The 23,461-nt window shown below is 40.7% G+C and overlaps 1 protein-coding gene across 3 annotated transcripts in view; it reads left to right on the plus strand.

Moving 5' to 3' along the window:
- The window catches only part of IGF2BP3 (insulin like growth factor 2 mRNA binding protein 3), a 119,776-nt gene that overhangs the window by 90,692 nt on the left and 5,623 nt on the right, over positions 1–23,461 (plus strand). For 2 of the 3 annotated variants that reach the window (XM_087773210.1, XM_087773218.1), the window contains exons 12-15: positions 13,563–13,682; positions 17,805–17,879; positions 21,626–21,757; positions 23,103–23,216. In XM_087773210.1, the coding sequence (XP_087629336.1) occupies positions 13,563–13,682; positions 17,805–17,879; positions 21,626–21,757; positions 23,103–23,216 (441 nt within the window). Of the gene's footprint in view, positions 1–13,562; positions 13,683–17,804; positions 17,880–21,625; positions 21,758–23,102; positions 23,380–23,461 lie in introns of all 3 variants that reach the window. The other variant, XR_015707936.1, reaches the window with a different exon arrangement.

The raw sequence follows: 23,461 nt of genomic DNA on the forward strand, positions 1-23,461 counted from the left end.
AAGTATGAGTTTATCTTTTAATGGAAGCAGTTTTCCAGAAAACAAAGTTTCCATTTTTCTTTTTTTTTTTACTTTATTGGACAAAGACTTTTAAACCTTGTTTGTGTATGTTTTTGTTTCTGTAATTTCTGAGTTTTACTCCTCTCCTCGTTTTTTTTCTTTTCTCTAGTAGAACAATTTCTAAGACACTGATCAAATAGGGTATTAGGGCATGTAGAAGTAGAAAGAGCAAAAGAAAAGGGCTGGCTGTATTTTGCAGAAGAAATGGAGACAATTTGAAAGGCTAAAGGTAACCAGAGAGGGGGATTTAGGAGAGTTCATAAGGGATTTAAAAAATAAAATAGAAATCTGAGTAAGAGGCTTCAGGAAAGAAGGTCTTAGAAGAAGTATTAATGAAGAAATCACAGGGACACTTTATGTCCATTTACTTATGAGCTATTAGTTACCAAGTTCCTTGTTTTGGCAAAAGCATTTGGGCAACCCAGGTCCCCTTCGCTTGCTTTGAGTGGATGTCCTTGTACGCTTGGCAGCACTGGCTAGCTGGCATTGAGGATACCCTCTTCAGGCAGCTGAAAATCCTTTCTGAAAACACTGCTGGCATCAGGGTATAAGAAGTATATCCTGCTGCTGTCTTGCTTATTTTTTGTTAGTGCAAACTTTGCATTCTGCTCAGGGCTGGACATAGGTAGCTCTGTCTTCTGTTTGACTGAGCAAAGGTGTGTTCCTCAGCAGTTTCAGCTACACCATCATCAGGTGCCTCCTAGCATCTAATGTCATTGAAATCCTTTTGTGAGTGTGTGCTTAGAAACCATATAGTGAGCCTTGGGACCCCACTATGATGTGCCTGAGGGTTATGAAGCTTTTGTTTGAATATCTTTGAATGTATGGCCCCTTTCTTCACCTTGTTGTGGGGATGGACTCACAAATGGCTTTCCCTTGGGTCAGAAGAAGTAGGTGGGTGAACTTTTCGGCATTTGTAGAAGGGTTTCCATATGGAGCTGATCCTTCATATGCACTATTTTCTAATGACAAGGTGTTGCTGTGACCTTGTGTAGGACTTGCTACCAAAGAAATTGAGGTGGCATCTTAATTATTGAAACAAGTGTCTGTCACATTCCTGATGCTGCTTTTTTATATGGGTGGAAAGAGGAAAAATCTGCATAGTAAACAGATCTAGGATTTTGTTACATTGCCAAAGCTTAAAGTGACAGGTCTGAACGCCTGTATATACAGCCATGGCCAAGTATTCCTAAAACTGAGTATTCAGGAGCTTGGGACTGAGTAATTAGATAGGTTTAGCTGTGTTAACGTGAGCTATGTGATGCTTCATCCTCTCCCTCTTCATGCAAAACTTTAAGACATATTTGACAAGAGTGCAAACACAGTTCTCCAGCTGCTTCAGGAATAGTCCAGTCTCACAACTTTTAAGAGATGGCGATGCTACCAAACACTGGTTTGCGTTTAGCTCCTTGGACTGGTTCACATTCAGGAGAACAATTTCCACGTGACTGAGATACCTCATTCTCTACGGTCCATCTCCACAAGGGTTCACACTGGTGTGTAACACCAAAGTCTTAGTGCATAGAGGCTCATCTAATTTAATCTAATGAGATGCAGTTTCTGTGTCACTAAAAATCTGGTTGTTGCTTTATCCTTTGTCCCGGCAGTAGAGTCCATACAGGAAGACACAGGCTGTCCTTGGTACCTGTCTGTTTACAGGCGCAAACGCGCATGTGTGTGCACATGTCCACTGCACGTGGCTAAGTGTCCAAGCACCACATCTAGTGCAGGCTAACTATTCTTTTTTTTTATATTTACCTATCACTAGCAACAATTCTTGGTATTGTAACTGTGTAATTTATTTCCAAAGTCCAAGCTCTGTTTAACTGTTTAAAGCACTCATTTTGTGTAGTCGTTTAAAAGGGATGCAATGCAATTGAGTAGTGTGTCTTGATTCATGAATTTTCCTGTCTCTTTTTGCAAGAATCCAAGATCTGTATATTTTTCTCTGGCCTCCTAAAAGACAAGTAAATTGGAACATGTGGGAATCATTGAAATGTTTTAAGGTTTGAGGAAAAAGTAGGACTTAAGAAATTTCTCTGTTAAGAATATTAGGAGTTAAAAATTCCGTTTACTGTCAAATGGTCATGATTTTACTCTTATGATCCTGGTGATATGATAAAACCAATGGTTTGGGGTTTTTTTGATGAATGTGTGCCCTTGTGTGACCATACAAGGATCGGTAGCCTTTCTGTGCCTATTTGTAGCTGATGTCTTGTCCAACTGCTTTTGGGCCTGGAGAACCACCACTTTCTGTTTACCCTTAAATCTTTCTCCTTAACTCTGCTCTTAAATGCTTGTGTGTGTTGCAGTTCTGACACAATTGCAAATAGTTTTGTTAGTCTGCCCACTGTGACTCATAAGGAATGCTGTGAGCTGAGCACCTGCACAAAGAATTGGAATTTGTATGAGGAGGAGAGTAAGATTCTGCAAAAGTGAATAAGCCCCGTGCTTATGTTTTCCAGAAGATATGTTGCCGCAAAAAATGTTTGAGAAAGTATCCCAGCCAGACTGCTTCAGATGTAGTGTTGTACTGCTCAAAGCTGTTTTGATGAAGTTGTTGCTTCTGTCTTCTGAACTTTGGGGAGAATATGCACATATGTGTCTCTCAAGAACACAAGTTTGTTCTCATGCAATGCTGAAGATTTCAAAGCTCCAAACAAACAAGAAATCCTAGTCTTAGTGTTCAGCTGTGTACAGTCATGCATTTAAATACATCTGGCCCATCTACTGGGGTTAAGTGGGTTGCACCCTTCCTTTTATCATTGAAACTTTGCATGTTTAATTGTACATCTGGCTGCGTTTCTTTTGTAGCCTTTGGGTCTGAAATTTGGCATCCCAAGGGTATTGGGGGAAGGAGGGCTAACTTGTGGAGAGCCCATCCTGCCCTTGAATGTCCTGAAACAGGGCAGCAGAATTAATTCTCTGTCTGTCGCGTGGCAGATGTACTCAAACATATAGGAAGGTGAGAAGTAGACAGCTTTCCTCCACGAGAGGAGTTCACACCAGCTGCTCTCCTGCATCTGTAAGGTCCTGTAAGAGACAGCTGAACTTCTGCTGTGTGAAAGTTACCTAAAGTGAAGAGATGCTCCCCCACTCACAGTAGGACTGCTTTCTCTACTGGTCTTTTTGCACACCCGTTGTAGTTTCTTGAAGCTCTACCTTCAAAATGCACTCTTTCTAATACTTTCTTTAGCGCCTCTGTTAATTTTCAGGTTATGCGATATGCATAGAAGCTCCTAGGAAGGGGCGGGGGGGGGGGGGGGAGGAGAAAAAGGTAGTTTGCGACAGTAAACAAAACCAAGAAATCAAACCACCTTTTTCTGATGACAAAAGTCTTGTACAGCTAGGCTGATAGGTTGCTTTCCTTTATTCTTTTTGCCATCTTGTGAAGGTTTTTGTTGCAGGTGAGGAATGTGCTAATGGAAAACTTTCTCCTTAGAAGATGTGGTCAAGAGAGAGATTCCTCCTTTATTCTCCAGTAATTTTCTTAATAGTAGTAAAAAAGAGATCTTCTGTATCGCATAGATGTAAGAGAAGAAATAACTGTATTGTGCTTTTGGCAGGAAAGAAAAGTAATTTAAAATGAAAAATTGCTTCATTGAGGGCCTTCATTTGATGCCCTGAGCATAGATGAGAGACAAGGAAGAGGAAAAACTGTCCTATGTTTCCAGGTACTTTGACTCTTACTTGGTGGAGTTGGGCTCCTTTGGATGTCTGAGTTTGATAGGATTAGCTCGTGCAACTGTTACGTCCAAACTACCCAGGGGTAGTAATGTACGTACATCTATAATGTGTGTAGTTGTAAGTGGCTTTGCCCTAAGCTGGCTAGCTTGTTAAGCAGTAGATGATTTTGCGAGGAGCTGTCCTACAGCCAAAAGAGGATGTGGTTTTGGGGGGTGAAGAAGGATTTGCCAGTGTTTTTACAAAATGGTTTTATATCAGTGAAATGAAAACCATACATGTGCAGCACACACAATCTTGAGGAGGGCACTATAGGACATCAGTATTTGTCTGAAAAAAAAAACCACTACCAGCTATTTAGACTTCATTTGAAGATCGTAACCTCAGTGCCTTGAATACACCTTTCCTGCTGCTTAGTTTCTTAAATTCACTAATGATGCATTTTTGACAACTAAGAAATTTGCTCCATGGTGCATAACATTGTGGGATTGTTCTGCCCTGTGGAGAAAATGGTTGGTCTTCTCACTGCCTCGAAGTCTCCTGCTCCTACCATGCTGTGTTGGCAGGGACCCATGTCCGGAGTAATCAGAAACTATTCTGCCTCTGGAGATGGACTTGCCCCCAGTGAGGGAAGCAAAAATGCAATTGGCACCGTATGATGTACAAAGATCTGGCAAGTTGACAGTTGGTATTTTTTCCGAGGTGTTGAAGCCTCCAGTAATTCTTAATAGCTCTTTTTACAGTTCTGAGGTTGTCATAATGCAAATAGCATCACTTGCTAACTAGTAATGCACACTTCTTAAAATAAAAATGGCTTCTTCCTCACTGCAGGTTTGAATACTTGTAGTGATATTTGTAGTTCCTTGGGACAAGAGAAAAGAATTTGTGTTGGTCCCCTGCTCCCAGATTCTTGTTGTGGGAAGAAGATTTAATTGGTGTTCCCTTGAACATCTCAGACTCCCAGGCTCTAAGTACCAAGCTCAGCATCTTCTGAATGTTAAACTAAATAGGAAACTTAATCCTTCAGGTGCTAAATAATATTTTGTTACTAGAGTGTGCTGGGCTCCTTCAGGCCAGAAATAAAAATAGGTCAAGTCCTCATTCTGGTGTAGCTGGCTTCATCTCTGGTTTGTTTGTTCATTAAACATCACGGAAAAATAAGTGACCTTTCTGTGTTTTCACAACCTGTTTTTCTTGCAGCTGCCAAGGAATCTGAGAGCAGTGTCTTTGTAAACCAGAGCTGATGAGTACCTGTATCTTTCAAAGTAACAGATTTCATGGGCGACTTCTAGGAGTCTGGAGTACCCATGTGGCTGGTGTCACAGGCACGATTTTTGAAGTGGAAGTGTTTCTATACATAAGCACTTTTGTTTTGGTGATTGTGCAGTGTTGCAACACCAAATACCTACGTTTGCTGCTTGTGAATGACCAGCAAAATTCCTGCTTACGTAGTTTCACAATCTGTTCCTTATGTTGATTCCTGCATTTGGCTGTCTATTCAGAAGAAAAGGTGGCAGATTGCTTTTTTTGGCATTGTGGCCAATCAGATTTTGCAAAAACAAAGTTCATGCCATGTTCAGAAATATGTCAGACCTGTTCCTGCTTGTGAAATGCCTTATAACCAGCCTGCCAGAAAATGTTCCTTCTCTGCTTCTGTGATTTCCACCTCCTTGTTCCTGGCTAGGCTTTCATGTTGGAAACACTTCTGATAGGTGTGGTCCTGTTAGTGACTTCTAGTAGTCTGAGGAGATCCCCATGGCTTGCCAGGTAGAAGACGATGGTGATGAAAAGTACTAAAGTTGAGAGCCAAGAAGTGGAGTGAGTAGTACTAAGTGAGATGATTTTAGTTGCATCTCACTTAAGGTACTGACCATTGTGTAATAACCAGCTGTGTTTGAGTTTTAGGTGTTGAAATGCAGTGGTCCCCAAATTGGAAATACAGACAGGGGTTATTGCTTAGGTTTTCAACCAAGAGGAGAGAACCAGCTCAGCTAGCGGGACAGAGGGTTCCCACCTGCACAGTGTATTTTCTGGGTGTCCAGGGCTGATGGGGGGGAGAGGTAGAGCTGCATGGCCTTGCCGTGGGCTGATTGCCTCAGAAAGGGTCATACTCTTGGTTCGCCTAGTGACGCAAGTGTTTCTTGCATGATACAGCAGTAATGCTTGCAGGGTAAGGGGGAGCCAGCTCTGCTCTGAACACAGAAGGTTGCCATCCCAGGGACTTGGACAGTGGAGGGAGGTGGTGTGATGAGCTCCTGGCCACACCAGAAGAAGACTGCTGCAAGCGTAATGTTGAAGCTGCTGTGGGGGAGTTCCTTGCTGTGCTTGGAAATCCTTCCCACCACTCCTGCCTCTCGCATCAATCTGGGGTTCATGTGAAGATGAAGCCCTGGGAGGATGGTGGTAGTACAGTTTGTGTATGGGAAAATGGGTGATGCTTCAGGGTGTCTGGAGCAAAGTTAAAAATACACATTGCTTATTTTAAATTATGTTTTGCTAGCTCTTGACTGACTGAATTCAGCAGTGAAGAGCTGTTACCTTCTGAGTGTAGTCCTGGCTTTTCAGGTAGTGAATATGGCAGAAGGTTTTAGGCTCGCTGCATGGGTTTAAATCTGTTCTAAATAAACCTGAAAAGCTCAGAGGGTGGGGAGAGCTCAGGCTTCAGTTTGTTAACCTACACTGGCAGCACAAGTTTAGCTGATGTACAAGATGGTGACCTAAGAGGTATTTGCAAGGATGTGGTAAAACTGTGGATCACGTTAGACCTATCTACCAAGTCTTTAAATAAGTTTTCCTTAATGACCCTCTTGTTTCCAACGAAGGCTTAAACTTTTAACATTAAAATTGGAAAATGAATACACCGGGATTTCTTTCACCAGTGTCAAAAGCTCATTTTTTATTAATGCATTGAATCCTACTGGAATGTCTTCAAGGATACTTGGCTTAATGTTGGTTTCCCCTTGCTGCAAGTTTTTATTACTAAATAAATAAGAGCATTTAGTATAGCTGTAGGCCAGGATAATTCTTCCAAGTGCATTGCAAAAACATGGCTTAAATTTTGGCTTTGGGTCTGTTAGAGGGTTTGAATAAAATGATACTTCACTTCCTGACAAAGCTTAGGGTATTTTGAAGACCAAGTGACTCATCTGTAAATTTGCCTTCCCTTGGTGATGGTGATCATGGCAGTTGGGAAGGGGGAGAATGGCAAAGGAGAACTTTTTAATGCAATAATCTACTGGTTGTGTTTTTTTACTTTACAAAGTGGATTTGTTTACTATTTAAAAACAAAAAAATGCCAATAACCCACTAGGCTAGATGGTAGCCAAACATTGGCTGAGACTGTTCCATGCAGTCTTAAAATAGTTTTTAATTATTTCCCTCACCGCTAAAAAAACTGATGCTGGCTAGAAATGGATAATGTGACTTTGTGACTTAAAATAAATGTCTCATCCTAAGGTAATTCATTTACAACACATTGAAAGTAAATGAAAACATGTACTGGAGATGCGTAACGGGCTTGGAAACCAGCAAAGATCTGATTCTGGTCCCATCAATGTCTGGCACAAAATCCTATTTACTTCAGTGGGTACAATATTTTTAAAGATTTACAGCCTTATCCAAAATGTTGCCATGGATTTACCAACGACATACCTTTGATGGAGCAAGGGATCTACGGAGACATTTAAAAAGATAACTGGAAAAAAATTTGTACTGTTGGCAGGCTTGCAGACAGGTACTGAGATTAATGCTTAAGTTAACATGAGGGACATAAATAACAAACATGTCCCCTTACTAGCCCTGCAATGGGTGGGATCGCACGCTCATGGGAGCTATGGACTCACCTAGCAGCAGCGTCAGCTGAAAGTGGGGGGGGGGGGGTGTCATCTTGGGGAGAACTGAGGAGGCACCCCCTTTTTTTTTGTGGTGTTAGAATTTTTTGTGGGCTTGTGTTTGTGTGCATTTTGTTTTTGGTTTTTGTGTGGGTTTTTTTTGTTTGTTTTGTTTAAATACCATTCCCCAAATACAATGTCCACTCCCCCAGCTCTGGTGGTTTGGGACCTACTTTTTTACCTACCACCATCTATCTGAAGAATCATAGCTTTATTTTTGAGTTTTCTTCTTTGCCTGGCCATGCTTTGGCCGGTATGCAAGTGCAAGATGAGGAGGAATGCTTTTCCTTCTGATGGTAGCAGAAAAGCTCTCCTTGCATGTGATTTTGGGCAGTTTGTAGGACTGGTGCACCAGGTCTTGGCAGAAGAAGTGTTACAGTAAGCTTATCTCAAGGGCAGCCTGTTGGGCTCTACAGATCTTTTTAACTCTGCAAGCAAGAGTTTCTGAAAGAAGAGTGAATCTGCAAATTTTCCTGGCTGGGAGTCCTCAGCTTTTAGTGCTGGTGTGGAGCAATAGCCCTCATGCTGAAGGGCATAGGCAACATCCCAAGGAAGGGAAGAGCCTCACCCCAGCTGAGGCTCTGGAAACTAAGAAATTACTGCTCTGCTAAGCCAGTTTGCAAAGAGTAGAATATCACATGGTAGGGATGGCAGCAGAGAAGCGATTCTCCTGGGAAAATCTTCTGCAGAGTCTGTTTATAGTGAAGGGGGACCATCCTGACAGTACCTGCGGTGCAGGGGCTCCAGGCAAGCCCAGTGTAATGGGGGAAGCAGGCAGGGGCTACAGGATTTAGGAACAGATTAGGCTAGATCTTGGATGGAGGTGGTGGGAATTTAAAAAAGAAGTAAATTTTTTTTTTTTTTGAAAGAAATAGTTGGTATGGGCTGTTAGGCTAGGGACAGATGGCTGGTGTTCAGGGACTTGCAGGAGGTGTATCCAAGCTGCTACAGGAAAGAGAGTTGGACTAGTCTAAAATGTTAGAGCTACTGGTGTGCAGAAGCAGTTGCTTAGCTTCATCCAGTGGGGTAGATGAATTTACATCTCTGTGTTAGATCACTGTTCTCAATCATGATTTAAGTGAGCACGCAGGAAAATCTGATTTAAGTTGACTTATCAAGTTTTACATCTGTACCTTAGTTACCTTTCTGAAAGCCCTAGTGTAGTCTGTACCACCACAGCTACCTTTTGCTAACACAGTGAATATATTTTTCTACTTAATCAGTTATGCAGTTTACCATTTGCTTTGGTTAATATATTTTTTCCATTTTCTGTTAAAAAATGATGAATAGTGCTTTTCTTATTTGCTTGATTAATTTTTAACTTCTGATTTTCATCAGGCTACATTTGGATGGAAATTGGAATCCAATTAATGAACAAAAACAGCATTTAAAATTGTTTTCATTAGCTAAATGTGCTGGATATAGATGAAAATTCCTTAACAAGCCTGTTTTGTGTTTAAAGCATATGATTTTTGTAGAAACAAAGCAAGTATTATCAACTGTTTATGAACAGAATTAATTGTTTCTGGTCACCATGCTCTTCAAGAATCTGCTTCTTAGAACTAAGAAATCTCGGTTTCTGAATGTCTGTTTCTGGAGGGTTTTTTTTTTGTTTTTTTTTTTTTTTTTAATTCTAAGCAACTAAGTTCTCCATCTGAGTGAACATCCTGGTGTTGTCTAACTGTGTGCACCAGCTATGCAAGGCAGAAACTTCTCTCCCCAAAGCCGTATTTCTCAAGTGTATGTAGGCCTCCCGCCCCACCACCCAGATGAGTACGTAGCTTTATACTGTTTGGACCTGTTCAACATTAGGGTGGACTAGTCCTGAGCCCATCCCACAAATGTTGCTAGGGCAGAAGAGGTGGTCTGTGCATCACAGACCTCTGGGACAGTTACTCATGAATTAGGGTGGATGTATGGACTATATATCTTTGAGAACCTAGGTTACTATTTTTAAAAGATTTTTTTTTTTCCACATTTCTGTCAGTTCCCAGGGCTGGTCTAGTCTTGAATAAACTATTTTCTTATGTGGGGGGAAAATAAAGTGAATGGGGAAGAGGAGAAAATTACACAGAATTCTCCATCTACAGGAGATCTTACCGTTGTAAAAAATTAGTTGATGACTAATTCAATGACTTAATGAACTTTACAACTTCAGTAACGAATGCACACTACTTTAACATTTAGACTGAAAAATATTTAAATTTATAACTGTACCATTAAGGCCCTTAAAATTACGAAGTAAAAAAGATGAACTGCAGGATGCTCTCTAGAGTCATTACAGACAGATATTCTCCAAGATATATATACACATATATATTTTAGTTTTTAAATCTTAAGTATATGTTTAAGCAAACTTGGCCTTGTTAAGGGAGTGAACATCGAAGCTCAGATTCCACACAGTGGGAAATTAGTTCCCTAAATTTAGTGCTTCTAACATATGTTTAAGATCTAGGAATCTATTTCTGATATAACTTATGCTAGAAGTTCCTGGAAAGCTCTATGACTTATGTGGCATGGCATGGGGAAGATTAAATTATAGTTGATTTTCTTCCATCCTAAGATCCCCAGAAGCATCTCTAAGATTGATGGGTGGTGTAGTCATTGCATTACATTTTGATGTGTTTCTTTTGGAGGATAGTCTTCCAGTAAATACAAAAGGATTTTAAAATTATTGTGGTTAAGGAGGTGGACAGATAATAAATTGAACTTGGTGTTATGATATTCCCCTAAAAGCCTTAGCTAGACTTGATTTCTGCCAGAAGAAAAAAGAAAGAGCTGTTGTTTTTGATGTTCATGCTTTAAAACAAATCAAACAGTATGTTTTTTTGAGTGGTTAAAAATCAGTGTAGGTAAGGAAATGGACATAATTTCTCTAAACCCTGTGTGATGTTATACTGGAGATGAATTTGGTTATACATATGTGCCAATGTGCTTCTGCAGACAAGAATTTGAAAAATGACAATGTATAAACAGTTCAGTATCGACAGATTCTCCATTGTTCCTTAATAAACATATATCACTATTACACCAAAATGGAAGTTTAATGTTAAAGAACCTCACTCACTCACACAAAAATACTAAAAAAAAGTCCTTTAGGAAAAAAGAAGTTGAAATGTATCAACAACTCAAAATTATGAGGGATGGGGGGAGAGTGCCACAGTGAGCTGACTGTACAGTTGGAAAGACACATGTACATCTTCTGTCTTTCATTGCCTTTGCTGCCCATGTTTCATGTTTAAGGGTGAGGCAGCAGAAAGGAATTTCAGTGGTGAATTGAATCTAGCCAAGAAAGTGTCTTGAAATCAAGCTTTGGGAAGAAGAGGGGAAAACTGTGCTGCAGGCAGATGGGCAACAGAGGGAAAGCAGGAAATATCTACAGACAAAAGTAATGAAGTTTGATTTGTTTCTATGGTAGAGAAATGTGTCTGGAGGTGGGTTTAGGTAGAAACTGTGTAAATTCTTGAAAACCAAGTTACATGTTTGATTCGTAGCAGCGTTGTATGAATTAGCTGGAAAGTTTGTATGCATTAGCTCAAAGTTTAGCTGGAAGAAGGTGGCTGGAGTTGCACGTGGGAGGGAAGACTTTGGCAGCGGACTTTTGCAGGAGCTGGAGCATGTGTGGGCAATTGAAGGTAGGGGTCAAAGAGATGAGTGAGCAAGGGGTGGCTAAGCTGTCTGCACCTGGATTGGAAAGAGAGGTTGCCTCTATACCCAGTGCAGTTAGTATGGGTCCTTGGAACAAAACCAGAAAAAAACAAATGCCTCGTGAATTTGTATCCATTTTTTCCGAAGTGGTAAGATCAACCAAGTACGTACAGTAGCATTTCCAAATTACTGGAAATCTTGCTGGATTCCCAATGAACATGTAAAAGGACTTACTATGAGTACACTCACAGGATGTTTGTAATAATAGGAGGAGAAAATGAGTAATCTTCTGGAAAGTGGTTTAACATATATACTAAAGTGACTGGTATCTTTCATCACAAATATGTAGTTTCAGGGCGTAGTTTTGAGATCATTTTAAACTGATCTGTAGGCAGATTAAAAGGGGTGTTCCCACCTTTTCCCATGCCCTGACCTAATTGTTGTTGCTTCCTCCCTTGTTCCAGGACTGCCGCTTGTGTGGCTCTCTGGTTATTTGGATCAGGGACCCACTGCCTGCCTTAAAAATCAGCTGGATCTGCAGTCCTGCTGGCCGCAAAACACACAGGGCAGTGGGGAGGCTGGGTGTGGAGGGCTGCAACCTGTGCCCAGAGAAAACGTGGGCTTAAACCAGCATAAACTGACTGTGAATCCTGATACCTTGTACGTGTGAAAACACAGGGTAAATTGTGCAACTGTTGTGATCACCTAAAGTGACTGGCAGAATGTGTTTCTATTCTCAATATCCTATTTTGGGGTTTCTTCACCTGGTAAATGGAGCTGTGCCTGGAATTTATTTCCCCTGAGGTTACGGTTGACTTGTGTTTACCAAAAATAAAGTGGTAAAACTTGGAAACAAGCATTTTGTTCTGATTTGTTTATGGTTAATGCACTGAGACTTTGTTTCCCCTTGAAAGATGTTACTGGAATTTAAAAATAAGTGGAGATAGCTTTTTTTAGGATTGCAGCTGCTTTTTGCTTTGTGTTGCATATAGAATATCTTTTTCTGAAAGTATCCCAGAAAAAAGCTGTTTCGGTGAGCTTCTGTATGTGGGTCTGTATCCCTACCAAAATATACAAGTGAGCAAAACTAAACGAGCACAGTTGGTCCCACGTGCTCTGCCCGCTGGTGCTCGGGCTGGTCTGCATGGTGGGCACCAAGAAAGCGAGGATGAGGATGGCTGCGTAGTCTTCAAATACCTCTCCAGGAAAAGGGCTTGTTGGTTTTGTCTTGTTGAAGATGAGCAAAACAAATTTTGAAAATGCGTAAGAGGGCTACATAGAGGAAGAAATGCTTTAAAAGGGGGGGGGGGGGGGGGGAGGGTCTTAAATACCTCCTAGTTCAAAGACAGGTTTTTGGTGAAATGCTTTTGAGAAGTAACCCTGACGTAAGTGGATGGATTGATGGTACGGTGGCGTAGTGGGTACTCGGCGGTGCTCCGTTAGTCCGAGGACAAGCTCTTCTGAGGCTGGCAAAATAGTTATGGCTTATAGTGGCATATGCAACCCTGCGGTTTGATCATCACTATGTAGCACGTAGAGAGGAACTCAAGTGTTACGTTGTGCTCTCCAGCTGGGGCATCTGCTTGAAAGCAATATGAAGCTGCAGTGGTGCCTGATATCCAGTGGGTGCAACGTTAGGGTCCTCTCACTTTTAAGAATGCCTAATCTGGCGTTTAATTTACTAGCCTGCTTGAGGCCTGCTGCCAAGGCTCCAACTGTTGCATAATGTTACACAGGAGGAATCGCTGGCAGTTTTCAAGCTGGCTATCATTCCAGATCACTCCCACACAAAGGAAATTGTAGCATATATGTAACTCTGAGGCTTTTTGTGCTGCTCTCAGCACAATCTAAAATTAAAAAAATAACTAGGAAGACTAGAAAGAGTTTGCCTGCTCAGGCTGTAGCCCCTCTGCTTGTAGCAGCCTCATCTGCAGTGTCTTGCATGTGGAAGAAAATCCAGACAGTGACAGGTAAGAACGAAAGCCTTGCAAAGAAGCAACACCTCAAATTTCTTTTTTTTTTTTTTTTGAAAACTCTAAGCATTAAAATTTCAAGTATTTTATAAAAGATGAAAGAATCCTCTTTTGGCTCAAACTGTTCTTTCATGTTTTGTGCATTTTGTGATTCCCAGAAGAAGCCAGACCCTTATGATTCAGACATCACAGGGCATCATAAGATTCCCCCCTCATTTCCATGCATGCCTGTCCCGTACCCGTTTTCCTGTCAGTCTGATTCGTAACGTTCAAAAACATTCACTGCATATTTCCTTCTTCCCCACAGCAACAGCCCGAGTCTGAGACTGTTCATCTGTTCATCCCAGCCTTGGCAGTTGGAGCTATTATTGGCAAGCAGGGACAGCACATCAAACAACTTTCTCGTTTTGCAGGCGCATCTATTAAGGTATTATTACACTGACTAACTTTCTGTCTATTCTACATGACACTTTCAGCAAGTTTGCACAAGTCGTGTTTTCATGAATGTCCTCCCCCACTCTGTGCTTAGAATGTGATGTGATAAATGGTACATTTGTTTATAAATCATCTTTTAATCTTCCTTGAGACAAGATAATTAGAAGCATGTTTTCAAACGTCTCCTGAGGTGTGAAATATAAGCTGCAAAGAAAACTACTTTGGTGGTCTTGATTTCTTAGAAACAGACTTAAGTCTTAATGATGCAGTGCTTAAAGGCTTTCTTCTTGTTTTTGGTAAAGTGAAAATTGGTGAGGTAAATTTCCCTTCTAAAAGCAGCATCACAGGTGAAGTCTGTGGCCACTCTTGCTCTATTCCAGATGGATCAGTCTGGGCTGTCAAGCTCAGATGGCTTCACACTGAGGTGTTCATGTTTTAAAATCACCCATGTACTCCAAGCTCCTGGAGTCGATCAGTTCTTTAACATCATGTTTACCTCTGTTTTAACATCCAGCTGTTTGTGTGTTGACCGCCTCAATGTAGTTAAGAACAAGACGGTTTGCAGAGGTTGACCTAATGGAAGCTTAAGTTTGACTTTTAGTCAATTTGGTGAAATCCTCGTTGGCTGTGTATAGGGGTTAGTACCAGTTGCAGTTGTAGGAAGGTCTTGGGTTTCCGCTACTAATGCCATTGCAACCACGAGTATCTTTTCTAGATGCTTGAGCTTTTTTCTTGTAAATAGTAAGTTCTGCTGTTCTATGCTGTAAAGATAATGTTTTGGCCTAAATTAAAAAAGAAAAAAGTTAAAAAAAAAAAAAAACAACAAAAAAACCAAAGCCAAACAGTATGTAATTTTGTTATGTGCTGTTAGATTGATATTTTCCTGCACAGATGAAGCAAATGTTTTCTTCTCAGTTCTCTTTTTGCTCAGGAGATGTAGCCTGTTTAGTCAGTGCTATGGCAGGGATCTGCCAAAGGTTGGGGCAGAGGGGCAGGAGCTGGCTATGCTGAGTTGAGCTTGGTGAAGCCAGTAAGGCTGGGCTTGGCTTGGAAGGTGTTCCTCTAAGTGTGCAGAGCAAAATAATTGGGGAACCCTGATGAATGAGTCTTGTGTGTGGTTTGCCGAATGCTGATCCATTTACTGGCCAGTCAACCAACTGGCATGCTGCCCAATTCCATCCTTTATTGAGCAGTACATTAAATAGTTGTTATACTACCCAGATGGTCTACATTAGTAGAGCAGTAATAATCATATTTTTAGGGGGGAAAAAATGGAATAGAAGAAAGCGAGAGGTGTTGATTTTTCTTTATCAAATCTGTCCTGCATGGAGGTGTGATATATCACTTGTATTTCCTCTTCCTCTCTCCATTCCCATAGTTTGTATCTAAAGATTAAGTGGTATATGGAAGGTACTGCTAGGTGGAGAGAGAAATGTGAAATAACCTGGACCTCCAAGAACCCGTCCAAACTAGTTCTTTAGTTGGTCCTTGGAAGACAGTTTAGTGGAAAGGGAGTTTCCCATGTTTCTCACGCATCTGGCTAACAGTGGCCTCAGGCTTCCTCTACTGGCTGGCACCCGTCTACCCAACACATTTAGCATATCTGTATTAATTGAAATTCAGTTAAAAGTTTGCTAAAGCTCTGGTCTTTTGTTCCTTCAGTAGGAATAAAGTAAAGAAGATTTTTGTGGAAATAGGATTAAATCTTAACAGAACTGTACAGATACAGGGTATGCTTGCTAAATGGGAAAGTAGCATGTATGCTTATCAATTACAATAAAAATACAACTTCATTTGTAATCTGACAGAACAATATGGAGCAGCACGCTTGCTTCTGTGTGAAAGTGAAGTGTTAAATACGACAGTTGCTACTAACTTATTCAAAACTTCTGAACTTCTCTTGTGTTGACTACCTGCCCTTTATCATAACTTTTGAGCAAAATAATAACTTGTGAATCATCAAGGAATCTGTGCTTTTAGCTAAGTTAGCTGCCTGAGTAACTCTTAACTTGCCAAACTGTAGTAATTGTACTTTGTGGAGGAAGAAAGTCTTTGTGCATGACACTGAACTTTTGAGTTGTGCTGCAGACTGTTACAGATGAAAACTTTTTACATCCCCATGCATCATCTTTGTGCTTGTGCTGAGCTTTGTAGATCTGACGAAACTCGTTAGCCACGAAGTAAGACTAAATAAACTGCAGGTGCACAGGGGTTCCACATAAGGCTGCGGTGTCCAGCCCATCACTTCAGAGATGCATGTGGCTGTTGATGAGCTCAGGTTGCGTCCCTGTGCTGGGGGTTGTTGCTTGGTAATGCAGGCTCAATGTGGGGCTCCAGCAGACTGAATTATTCAGCAAAGGAGCCAGGCAGAGATTTCTGGGCTGTCTGCTGCCCATCCTGTACTACAGTGCTGGGATCTGTTGGGAACCCTTGGCATGTCCTTGTTTATTCCCAGAGTAGCCTTTCTTGTCTCTGAAGGAGCTGGGGTGAGCATTGTAGGTTTTGGGTGTATGAAGTTGTCAGCTTTTGACTTGGCATATAGAGGACTGGTTATTTTCAGGTTAGGAATGTAAAACTATTTCTCTCGGAAGTTAAAAATTCACTACTTGGATACTATTTGTATGTATATAACTTCTTCCAAGAGCAGACAGGCAAAATTAACACTGAAGTCTCTTAGGTTGCCCCTTCAGATGTTGAAATGTTGGTCGTTACACCTTTTTCACAGCCCTCAGCCACGTTTTACTCCAGCTGCTGAGAACAGGACATTCTAGGATAAAAGCAAAGCAAGAAATGTCCCAGAACATTTAAACACATGTAAGATGTAATGAAGGCTTGAGGGAAAATATTTTTCCTAAAATTTCAATAAAGGCACTGGTGCTCACTAAGAAAACATGAGGTGACTGAGAGGCAAACTACAATGTCCATTTTACATGAATGGCAATTATCAGGCTGAGCTCTGTTCAGTCAGCTGCCTCCAAATGTGCCTCGAAATTTTGCCCCTCTAAAACACTTGTGTTCCAAAGAATGAATGGATTTAGTCTGTGCTTGTCCTTACCACAACGTCATGTCATATAAATGTACTGCTGTAAAATGAATGTGTATTTTTAGATATAGCCAACTGGAATGCAGAAATCGTATGAAAAATAAATATGTAAACCAGATAACTAGTATGTAATGTCTTCTCCATCTTAGGGTACAATATGAATAATTATATAAACTTTGGTTAGCAAAATTCTTTAGTGAAAATTATGCATGGTGACTCGTAATTTGTCTGAAATAAACTACAGCTGTTAAATATGAATAACATCCCTATGCCAACAGCTAAGATGAAATCCTGTAGTGTTTAATATATTGCCCATTCAACAGTGGCTATGTAATACTAGATGCAACAATGGAAATGTCAGTTGTGATAAACAAAAGATTCATCTAGAATGTCAGAGGCTAGTTTGAATTATTTAATGCCACTGGAGTCTGAGAACAACACCCACAGAAATCTTACTTTTGTGGTGACATGAACTGCTAAAGACCCTACAGGCGTCTCTGTCTCAGCTCTGGCGGAGCTTAATTTTTATTTGGGTCACACAAATAAATGACTGTAGATACAAACCCCTTGGAAACTGCGAACTCATTGTCCAGTATAGAGGAATGTTTTGGATCTGATTAGTTACAACAGTAAAGTGATCTTCTGTTCTCAGGGGGACAGATGCAAACTTTTGCTAATGAGCAAAACTTGTTAGACTATTTAAGTTAGTGGGTAGGGATGAGAATCTCGGTCTATTAACCATACTTGTCTTTTTGAAGGCTACATGTCTTGCATCACTCATAGCCACATGAAAATGGCTTGTGGGATTTTGCCATATGTGGATGAGTAGCTATGCCTTTAATTTTCAGAAGTAAATTTGCTTATGGTTTAGCCAATTTCTCCATATTTCATTATAGCTAATTAATGCATTTTAAAGGGAACAAACCAGTCATGACTGAAGTGTAATGCTGCTGCTGCTGTAACGAATAATTTTTCACTCTTGAACAGAATGTGAGACTGAAATGGGGAGGAGGTGGCTTTAAAGTATTCCTTCAAAAGACAGCTACCAAAAGCTATGTTTATCCATTCCAGATTGCCCCTGCTGAAGGACCAGATGCCAAGCTGAGAATGGTTATCATCACTGGACCTCCAGAAGCTCAGTTCAAGGTACAACATATAAAAACTTGTCAGTCTGTAATGGCCTTTGGACAATATTGAAAACAAACCACTTGGTTCCAAGTACCATTTTATTCAGAATTTTAGTAAACACTTGATTTTTTTTTTACTTTCCTTTTGCTGAAAGGTATCTCATATGAATATGAGTACAGTAATATAGGGGCCAGGTTCTGGTCACCTGCAAACTGGTAGGAGTTTCATGTAAGTTAGAATCAAGTCTAGCATGAAAATATGGCCATGTTACATTCCTAATTTTCCCTTTATCTATGAGCACAATAGTTCAGTCTTTCTAGCCTGTCTTAATACATGCAACAGTTTAGTGTGTTTAATTGAAATAACAGAGCTGACAAGACGAGAGACTGAGTCTTCCCAGGTTACTGTTGCGTGCCAAATGGAAAATGCTTTTTGCGTAGCTCTACAGATAAATGCAAGATTTCTAATTGTATTTCCACTACAACTACAAGGAGATACTCAACCTGATTATCCCATTTGTGTTCAAATTGATTTCTGGAGTGGCCTTCTGCCTTAAGTGCCAAGGGATAAATCTAGTTACCCCAAAAGGAGTTGACCACGTTAGGAGTGATGCAGACAGCTCAGTGCAGCAGCCTGGCCTCATCGCAGATGAGGCCCAGAGCAGGTAGCAAGTCACTTGAGAGTTCATGTCCTGGCATCGTTCTCTTGCCTGTTCTCGTTTTTGTCTTTGTATTTTTGCTTCAGGGCATCTTGCAAGAAGGAGGTGTACAAACTTCAGGCATATCTAGAATCAGCTTAATGCCTTTAGGAATTTTGGAGAAGTATCAGGGCAGGCATTTTGCAGTGGTAATAGCGAACTAGATGCATTTGGGATTATTGCTCAGTTACCATATATATTTGAGAAGCTATTGAAGACAACACATAATTTAGAAGCTCTGCCTCCTTGAGGTTTTCTGTGTGTATATGGGCTTGACCCCATGGCCATATGGGGTGCTGTTGTGATCTGGGATCAGCACAAGCTCAGATTCTGGCTACCTTTTCTTTCCATCAAGGATCAGTGAACTTACCCTTAAGCAGTAGCAGGCCGAAGTAGATTTGGTCATCCCTTATCCTGACTTTTCATGTAGGAAAAGGCTTGTCCTCAGGCTTCCTCCCTAAGATAGACTTGAAGTCCCACAGAGTTCTTTTGCCAGCTCTTCTCCCCAACCTGGATCATGCAAGGAGGAAAGTCTCCCTTTTCTGCACCCCATACATGGGTTAAAACCACATCAATCGGTCACTTCTCTACACTTGGGCTTCTGCTTGCAAAGAGGGATCATTGTACTAGTACAGCCAATGCTCCTGAGTATGCTGGTCTTGTGAAAGAGAAGGGTTGTTCCTTGGGGCTTCCTTCAGCTCCAGTCCTTGTAGTCTTTTACTACTCTTTGAGCAATGCCCTCTTGACTGAGATGGGCAGACGCAGAGTTCAATTCTTTCTTTTATCACCACTGTTAACCTGAAGCATGCCTTACAGTCAGGGCCAAGCTTCATTAATGCTCTCCTTAAGCTCTGTTTAAGAAGCGTCTTCTCTATCTTTGAGCATAGGCTATTGCTTGTTAGGCACCAGGAATGTAATCTGGGTGCACAACAACTTGAAGAGGGAAGAGCTGCTGCTCAGATGAGTAACCAGCTCTCGGAGAGGCGGCGTCATCCCAGAGCCTGTGAGTTTGGCATCCTTTCCCTACTACATTGTGTTCTGCTGTCTGTGATTCATGTCTGTGGTAGCTGTAGTGGCTGCACCCCTTTCTTCCTCAGCTGCAGTAGCCTGAGGATGTTGCGGTATGCAGGGCTATTTATTAGCAAGGCAATGGGAAGAGAATATGCCACTGTTTACAGCCTCTGCTGCAGTGCTCCCTAGAGTTTAGGCATACCTGTGACACCAATATTGAGATGATCATGTTGCCTTGGATCTGGGACGTGTGCAAGCAAAGTGGAATCCAGTGTAGACAACATATTTCAGCCACTATTTTACTGTGAAGGAGCTGCAGCCCAGTTAGGTTGTTTCCTTTCCTTAAAGACTTTTTCAAGAGCTGAAAGATTTGGGGTGTTGGAAATATATCTACTATCTTTTAAAAAGTCAACATCCCACCTTGCTTCATAATTCAGCAGTGATGCACACTCTTCTCCTGCAGTACCTCTCCCACCGAGCCCTGCAGCCTGTGCAGGTTGTCAAGGTGTTATGCACACGAAAAGCATTGCTATTGAAATAAAAAGAGCTATGCTGGCTACTGTCTGTCTCTAACAAATTTGGAAATAGCTTCAAAATCTCCAGCTCAAGATGATGGCTGGGAAGTAGTATTTTTATCTGCTCTTGGCAAACCCTTTTGAAGTGTTTTCCTGGAGCAGGAATCTCTGATTCCAGGGCTGTTGATGGCGCCAGAACGTGGTAGTTGTACTGTGGTTTTGTATGGCTTTTTTGTGTAGTCTTTTGTCTCACTGGAAAGATGATAGCTTTTGTCCTCTGTGACAGGGTCCCATGACCTGCAGTATCCCACCTAGGTCAAAGCCATGTACTCTAGACTTTTCCATACTCTTCAGGTGGAGTCTGACTTACCCAAAATACTGAGTACTTTCAGGTCCAAGGTCACAAAATGTCTTTCATGTTACCCATTCTAGAGTAGCATGAACTTAAGTAGGCTTTTAGGACATGAGCTAGAAAGAAGATAAAATAAGCTGACGATATTTAACGTAATTATCACACCAGGTAATCTTTTTGGACTTTTCATATTCCATTGCAGTGGTGGCCTGTAAGATGGTTGGACTTAGCCTGTACACGGTGACAGGGCTGGTGAGCGTGACTTAATAGAAGGTGATAAAGAATCTGAACAAGAAAGGCTTTGTGGTCCTAGGTTTACAGTCTTTACAGAGCATCTCTCTTCAGTATCTCAACTGAAATGTTCTTTCGATGCCTCTAGGAGATGCAGAGTAGAAGATCTGGTTACCATTTCTCAAGAATTCACTGATGAATGGCAGGGAAGAAGGAAATAAATGTGTTTAAGAATCAGCAAGATTCATGAGCTTAGTCCCAGTGGACATTCTTCTTGCTACCTGGCACATGTGTGTTCCCCAGAAAAGGGAACTGTGTGCTGGTCAGAGTAATACTGTTCCCATGGTGCTATTTAGATCTAGGCAGTTTGATTTTTCACTTTGGAAAATTGAGCAAGCTCAGATTCATTTATTTTTAAACAATATGTTGTAATAGATTGTAGAAGTAAGCTGTTTTCTGTAATTGGAGTCTTTATCCCATGACTTGTTGGGGGCGGGGGGGGGGGGTGGCTTTTTTCTTTTTTTGTTTAGCATCCTTAAAAGAATGGGCTTCTGAGCCAATTAATTGCATTCTGTGCTTCTGGGTGTAATAAAAAACATGCTTCAGCCAGACAGTTCTCTCCACCACTCTTTACAGGTCTCCACCACTCTCTCCACCACATCTACAGAGATGCAATAGTTCTTTTAAAAGCAATATTTCTACTGAAAAGCATAATAATAATGATCTCTGTTAAATTGCTCTGTGGTTCCCTGGTTTGTCATGCAGTCTTTAAAGTTGGACGGCAGTGCTTCCACAAGTGGTGTTTGGTGCAAAGACTTCTTTTGGAAAAATAGTTACTGTATTTATTAGGGAAAACGCCTTGTCAGGGTTGTGTACTGAGAATTCTCCTTTCTGTGGAATTTCTTGACGTTAACTAGATTGCAGTAAGCACATTCTCTAACTGAAAGCATTTTTGTAGGCTCAAGGGAGAATCTATGGAAAACTTAAAGAAGAAAATTTCTTTGGACCTAAAGAAGAAGTGAAACTTGAGGCTCATATAAAAGTGCCATCCTATGCTGCTGGTAGAGTTATTGGTAAAGGAGGCAAAACAGTAAGTAGCTGAAATAAAACTTCTAGTGTTGTTCAGTTATGTTTCTTATTTCAGTGTGTATATATGTATAAGGCTTAAACATTTAGCTAATAGCTAATCCTTTGAAGTTATATTGAAGCCAGTGCTGTTTTCTTAACTGTAGTTGTTAAGCTTTCCTTTCTTCTAGCATGGAGTCAAGAGAAGCCAATCTCAGAATGATTTATTTCATCTAAAAAAGAAATAGTCTAACAAAAATCGATAGCCCCAGTCAGATCGCAGGGCTTTGATTAATAGAAATGTAGTTCTTCCATTTAGAACGGACAAGTTTCCACTCAAGACCTGCTTCTGTGAAACTTAGCTTATGCCAGATTTTGCAAAAAAATTTCACTAATCTCATTTAATTAAAATCAAACCCAATGTGTCCAAAGGTGGCACTTCTGTCCAAAACTGAGTGGAAGCATAATTTCTAAATAAGTGGTAGGAAATTAAGACATGTTCAGACCCCAACATTTAAAAAAACAACTAAAAAAAATTTGCTTCAACTTAATTGATGGCATTTCTTAGGCTCAGTTTGTTGCATAAAATAACATCACTGAGATTTTTCGATCCTGAAAAGATGCTGACACTCTCTAGTATTTTCATATGGTTGTAAGTCAGGAGCTAGCCGATATTTGCAAAGAAATGGTTCAGTCTTGGGTCTCCATCCTTGAGCACAACAGGGTCTTTAAGTGTCAGGAGGCAACATGGCCTCTTTCATTACTTGCAGTGGTAAGAGGTTTAAGGACAAACAACTTTTCAAAGTCATTTATCTAAAACACTTTTAAATAATGCTATACATTTCTAAAATAAAATGAGTGTAAATGGGACAAAACTCTAACCTTACCTCTACTTAACACTACGGAAGCTGATAGGCTACTGAAAAGAATTTGGACACTTCTCATTGTTCTGTTTGGAGTTCTCCATCTTGTGGAGGTTTTTCAAGGAAAACTGTAGAAATACTTTGACATTTTTCTTCCCTACATTATACATTGTATGAGTGTTCTGACCTTAAACTTGCAAACTCAACTGTAAACACTGTGGCATCTATTTGCTTTTTTAAGTCATGTTTTTAACACCTTCTGTGTGTTGTATTTAGCCTTTAAAACACGTCTACAAACCTAGAGAACTTGGTGCTAATTTGTCAGAGACACAAGAGGCTCAGCTTGGAAAGTGCGCACTGCTGCACAGAGATGCTTTCTGTTAGTGGGTTTCTTTTTTTTAAACATAACTTAGAGGATGGTGTTTCTGTGGTCAGCAGTATCTTTGAGGCTTGGTGGTTGTGGGATATTTGTTTAAGATTTTTCTGACTTCTACTATCTATTTATAGGTAAATGAGCTTCAAAACTTGACAAGTGCAGAAGTTGTAGTCCCTCGTGACCAGACACCTGATGAAAATGATCAGGTGGTCGTGAAAATAACTGGTCATTTCTATGCATGCCAGGTAGGAAGACTGGAGTGAATTCCTGTATTACCTTGATATTTCCATGGTCTTTTTTACATCCACTTGCAGAGCCAAGGAATGGAAGACTTATACTGAGGATACAGAAGACACTGCTTGCCAGGCTCCTCTAATTGTCTTGCTGTGATAAACCTTCCTCATGCCTGTGAGAGATTTATAACAATATTGCACTTTTACGTATGTCAAACAATCTTAAATTCTCCTACCAATATATGGAGGTTCTGGCA

The sequence above is a fragment of the Nipponia nippon genome, unplaced genomic scaffold (genome assembly GCF_047370975.1).
Source record: "Nipponia nippon isolate SJK-2023a ecotype South Korea unplaced genomic scaffold, ASM4737097v1 scaffold_1, whole genome shotgun sequence".
NCBI lineage: Eukaryota > Metazoa > Chordata > Aves > Pelecaniformes > Threskiornithidae > Nipponia > Nipponia nippon.